This window comes from Diachasma alloeum, unplaced genomic scaffold (assembly GCF_001412515.2).
Source record: "Diachasma alloeum isolate Michigan unplaced genomic scaffold, Dall2.0 Dall_scaffold_00300, whole genome shotgun sequence".
NCBI lineage: Eukaryota > Metazoa > Arthropoda > Insecta > Hymenoptera > Braconidae > Diachasma > Diachasma alloeum.
This window is the reverse complement of record NW_021680439.1, coordinates 337,090-343,089: the sequence shown is the minus strand read 5'-3', so window position 1 is coordinate 343,089 and position 6,000 is coordinate 337,090. Positions and strand designations below refer to the sequence as shown.

Here is a 6,000-nt window from a genome sequence, read left to right as displayed (position 1 = left end):
CCCCCGGGGTCGGCGAGCGAAGCGAGCAAGGGACATAGCCCCCTAGTAGTCCTAATGAATTTTAAGATATTTATGGATTTGGGTTGTGTTGATGGGTCGCAGCGGAATATTGATGACTGCAATGCTTGGAATTTTTCAAGTCATTTGTATTATGAATTTGTTTTTGTACGGAAATGTGTAAAAATTAATTAGGACACATGATTGTTCGACTTGAGAAAACATTCGAAAAAGGAATGTCAATAGCAATTGGCATCGAACAGATAGAATTCTCGGGAGGATCTCGGCATTTCTTGTGAAATTTTCCCACATGCAAAGGAAGCGTCAATAAGAATATTGTATAAGTTCATTTGAATAAGTAAGATCTTTTTTAGAATGACGATAATTTTTTTCATTATTTATTTTGCAGAATTGACGAATGAATTCCTTGTTTGGAGTCCGAAATGCCACATGTTGTCGTTGAACCCTCTGCATTCATCGATAACTCAATATGTAAAGAAACTCAGATTTGAACCATGTTCCAACGGTCCTTTGCTGAGCTCCATAAAGCGGGATGCGAATGGATTATTCTCCCTAGTCATTGATGAAAATGTTGCGACACGTTATGATGATCATGTCTGCTGCTGGGCCCCAATCACAAGACCTGTCGCCAAGAAACCTCTGACGGAATATCCGGACGATTCAATCGAGTGAGTATCTCTCCGATGTCAATGAAATAAATTCCATAATGTGGATTAAAATGGCTACTACAGTCCACTCTCGGAATGAAATGCCTTTCGATAAGATACCTCGCGCGCTCAAGGATTACTGGGACTCTCTGCACCTACCGCATCGCATCTCGAATATTGTTTGGCCTTGAGTGAAGACGAAACCAAACGGTTGGAAATTACAAAATTAATAAAAAACGCTGAACGGTACAATTTACTAACAATGTAATTTTAATTTATTTTAATGAAACAGACAAAACACTTGTGCACAAAATTTACACTGGTTCATCAAAAACTTGGATTAATTGAATCTGAGAGATGAATAATAATAATTTGTATTTAAAAATGTTCGTTATGCGGAGTTCGTTTCCGACATAAGCTCCGAGATTAAAATTAATAATCAGATGGTTCCGCGTTAAAAGTAACTTGGAGACTAACTTTTTTATTTATTTTTTTTTATTTTTACAAAATGTGGACTTATATACAGTTTGGTGTATGTATTGCCGAACGAGTCGGGGTGGATACAGATTGGTGGATGAACGAGAGGGAGAAAATTCAAGGATTTGATTGGTTCGGCATCGTAGACAAATTGAGGAATGGAGTGGGAGGAAATAAGTAGCGATGGAGGAAGAGGGGTGATAGTTGGGGCCTTACTTGGGCCGTAGGGGTCCGTACGACGTTCGTGGAACAATAGGTAACTGTAGTAAAGTCATAAGCGACCGTAATAAATGATGAAATAAGAGGATATAACCAAAACGAACAGAAGAAGAATAAATGATGAAAATCGCTCTGAATGTAACAAAATTAGTATTGAGCTGTGTATTTTGAAAATAAAATGAAGAGCAGATTTAATCAATACTCGGGATTTCACGTTTCCAATGAAATTAACAATGAAATAATCCTCGGGATTTCACAATGAAGAAAAAAAATGCATGAATACTTTCAGAAAGAAAATTAAAACTGGAAAATTTCGAGAATTCAAAGTAATAATGTAATAAAGTGAACAATTTTGAGATTTTGGGTTAATAAATGTAATGGCAAAGTTTCTAGTACAAAGGGATGTCTCGACTATGGGGAACTACGCATTCAACTTGAAAGAAAATAAGTCTAGACATCAGGGAAGTTGCCTTAAAGAGGAAAATAAAACTGTAGTTTTCGAGAATATTCGATAATAATAAATATGACATCTCCAGACATTTCAGAGTGGAAAAATTCAGAGAGTGCCGGGGAAAAAGAACAATAATTCTCGAATAAAATTATAATAAATAAATCGAATCTCACGAAAAATATTCCGCGACGGAACAAACATGAAGGTCACAAACTGAAAAATCTAATGATTCGAAGAGTCACACGTTCTCAAGTGTCAAAACTCCCTTTCTACAATGCACTGACTCTTCCCTTTGACTTTCAAGACCGTTTGTTCAGAGTTTCTGCCACTTCGGGTTATGTTAGAGAAAAAAACTTGAAAAAGGTCAAATAACATTATAGTAATTAAATACATATTGAGTCATTGATTTGTGACGAAATTCCAGGTGAATTCGCCACTTGCTGAACTCCAGGGTATCTCTACATAAAACGAGAGAGAGAGAGAGAGAGAGAGAGAGAGAGAGAGAGAGAGAGAGAATAAAATTTATAAATCGTTATCTTTTCGGCGCCATAAATTTTTATACGAAAAATTAGAGCTACCGGTTACCTTAATTTGACCTCAGAGCTACCTTAAATTCGGAGAAGGTACAAAACTGGTTGGCTGCCGCGTGAATCGATTCCCTAAATTTTTAGAATAATATTCACTAATCAAATTCATAAAATAAGCCAACACCAACTCACTCCACAGTTTTGTCAAGTGTAATTTATACGTTTTTCAAATTTTTTTTTTCTTGAAATTTAACCCGTCAACACTCGCGCTATATGACTTTCTCGCAAAAAATTTTAGGGTATAGGGAGTATAGTCAAAAAATTGAGATTTGAAACCTCTTGACTGCCTCAAGCAATTATCCCTCTTTCCTCTGGGGTCAATAAAAACCGTCTAGCATGTTTCAATAAATTATAGAAAAATATTTTATCAAGTTCGGACGAGGAGCGTGTGAGATTCTCTCGCGGCGCGAGTAAAGTCGATCGTGTGGCCCGCTCGCATCGAGCGGTTCCGTGAGGCGTTCGGTCATACTCTTTGTCTAACTGGTGTGCGCAATGCGCCAAAGATTCATTCTCGGCACCAGTAAAGGTTCTCGGTGAAATAGCACGAGTGCTGACGGGTTAAGGATGTTTAACCAGTATCGATAAATGTGTTTGTTTTTTTCATGGTCAAGGAAAATTCTGTAATTCTGCTGACAGCAGAACATATAAAACTAACTTTTCCAACGTTAAAAAAAATTAATCGCAATAGTCTCGGCAGAAATAACTAAACTAATTTTTCCTCATACACGGGCTCTTATGAAATTTATGTTCAAATTGATAATTTACCTACTAGAAGACTCTAAAAATAGAAATAAAAATAGAAGGCAATGTGTGAAATCATACTGAATTCAATGGCCACAGAAAAATCTGGGGTACCCGGGCAAAATAAGGAAATATTTGAATGGTTCTATTCCATATAAGCGCATTTTAGCACATGCATTTGGTGCATTTTGTCTATTTCATTTCCAAGTAATGAACATGGGTTGGTGGATTGAAATTTGTATCAAAGTGAAGGGAATATCTTCATCTCTCAGTTGAAAAAAAAGTTTTTTAAGCACTTGCGATTTTGGATAAACGTCCTTAAACGATGCTAGAATTGATATTCTTACCAATTCATCATGTAAACATTCTTGTTCATAGATTCTCCTCATCTTTCAGCTTGGGGGAATGTGCAGACTTCGAAAATCAAGTGTACCTCCCAGCTGACCTAGAAATCGTGAAGATCTCCTGCAGAGGCATAGGCGATTCAGAGGACACTGGGAATGAACCTCTATACGAGAACATTCACCCCATCCTGAATCCTTTGAAGGTTCGAAGCAGGCTCAACACATCGACGTCCCTCGGACGAAGCCAAACAAACCAAATAAACTTCAAAAGAAAACTCAGCATCTTAGTTCTAGGAATAGACAGCGTTTCCCGCTTGAACTTTAAGCGAACCCTGCCAAAAACCGAGCGCCTCTTGACAGACGCCGGTTGGTTCACCCTGCAAGGGTACAACAAAATGGGGGACAACACATTCCCAAACTTAATGGCGATTCTCACCGGTCAAAACAGCTCGCAAGCCGACACTAATTGCGATCCAACTCGAGCTTATGGCTTGGACAATTGTCCCTTTTTGTGGTCCAATTTCCGAAAAGCTGGATACGTCACAGCCTACGCTGAAGATATGGGCCCTACCAGCACGTTCAACTACCAAAAAACCGGATTTATAGTTCCACCAGTCGACTACTACCTCAGATCTTATATGCTAGCTAGCGAGAGACTCTTGAAGGCTAAAACAAGATTCGGTACTAAATACTGTTCAGGACCTGAACTAGAAATGGATAGAGTTTTTGATTATGCATTTAACTTCGCCGAGATATTTGCCGGTTCTCCTTACTTCGGATTTTTTTGGACGAATACGGTGAGCCATAACGATGTGAATGGACTTTCAACAGTGGACGATCACCTCTTAGGGATGTTCGAAAAATTTGAAAAATCGGGCGTCATAAAGGACACTTTAGTGGTGTTTTTGAGTGACCATGGGATGCGGTGGGGTGAAATGAGAAAGACGTTCATCGGGTGGTACGAGGAGAGACTGCCCTTCATTTATTTGAGACTGCCAGACTGGATGAGAGAAGATACCAGTGTAGTTGAATCACTCAGAATCAATGAGCATCGTCTGACCTCACCCTATGACCTTTATGAGACGTTCCGTGAGGTTCTCATCGAGTCTGGAGGTGAAGCCAATGCAAGCACTGGGTGTTCCACATGCCAGAGTTTATTTAAACCAGTGCCAAAGGTGAGAGGCTGTGCGGACGCTGGGGTCTCCCCTCACTGGTGCACTTGCACTGCCCTCAAGCCTTGGAGTACTGATGATGAAATTATCAAAGCAGCTGCTGAAGTGTTCATTCAGCATGTAGAGAAAACTGTTGAAGATTATAAGGACAAAGAAGGAAGAAGGCTCTGCGCCCAGCTTCGAATAAAGAAGATTCATAAAGTGGATAGGATCATAGATTTTAGTAACTCTTTGGATAATTCAGTTACTGGTGCACTGTATTTTTATTTGATAGAATTGACCCCTGGAGACGGAATGTTCGAGGTGACCATTAGAATTCGTGGTAAGGGGAATTACAGTTTATCTAATGAAGAAATCAGTAGGATTGACTCGTATGGACCAACTTCACAGTGCCTCCACGTAGAATCCAAAAAATTTTGCCATTGCATTGAAAGATAATCCTTTCCATGGTAAATAGTTAATATCAATGCAATGTAAATATAAAAAATTCGACTGGGTTGTTGCATTCTAGATGTTGCTCACTTCACTCGCTCCCATTGCGGGTGGGTTGGAGTGGGTGTGAACCGTTACTAGAAAATATTTCAATAGAATAAGTTGTATAGAAAAATTGTATTTTTTTACTTTTGACGTGGATACGTCTATGGTCTCAATATGGGGGGTCATTTTGGGAAGTGGTCCTTATGTGCAGCGCCATCTATCGAAAGTCCAAAAAATTCTAGACATTTCGAGGTAATTCGAGAAGTTTCTTGAAATTTAGAAAAAATTCAAGGAGTTTCTAGAGAATTCGAGGAAATTCAGGGAGTTTCTAGAAAATTCAAGGAAATACAAAGAGTTTCTAGGAAATTCGAGAAAGAAGGAAAGACCATGGACGTATCCACGTACAATTACAGCTGTATCGAAGATACAGCCGCCTGCAATTTTTTTCTGTAAGATATTTCCTGTTGAACATTTCAACAGAATCGGCCAAAAACTAATAGAAAGTTTAATACAAATCCAATACAATTGTCTAACGAATTCGCTAGGTTTTTCTATTGAATCGTTTCATACGTGTCTTGGTACGAATTCCCATAAATGTCTCAGTTGCATGCGTACTTGTCATTACGAAAGCAAACAAGCAGTTGACCGCTCCTATGCTGCAAAAAGCATGTGACTGCTACTTTATGTGTTGTTTTTTTATTTTTTATTTCTACCAATTTTCAATTGGTAGTATGCTTCTGAATGGATGTTTATATCATCTCAGCATGTTTCACTCTCATACATCCATACATAAAATTTATACAGATGAAAAATTTAATACATTACGAATTTCATATTTTTTTCTAGATCTAGATAGACCTAGATAGA

General features: G+C 38.4%; 1 protein-coding gene across 4 annotated transcripts in view; it reads left to right on the top strand.

Annotated features, from left to right (window-relative positions):
* The window catches only part of LOC107039467, a 10,689-nt gene extending 5,475 nt beyond the window's left edge, over positions 1-5,214 (top strand). For 3 of the 4 annotated variants that reach the window (XM_015259084.1, XM_015259082.1, XM_015259083.1), the window contains exons 3-4: positions 407-686; positions 3,519-5,214. In XM_015259084.1, the coding sequence (XP_015114570.1) occupies positions 407-686; positions 3,519-5,094 (1,856 nt within the window). In that variant the 3' untranslated portion in view covers positions 5,095-5,214. The remainder of the gene's footprint in view (positions 1-406; positions 687-3,518) is intronic. The other variant, XM_015259085.1, reaches the window with a different exon arrangement.
* The last annotated feature ends 786 nt before the right edge of the window (positions 5,215-6,000 follow it).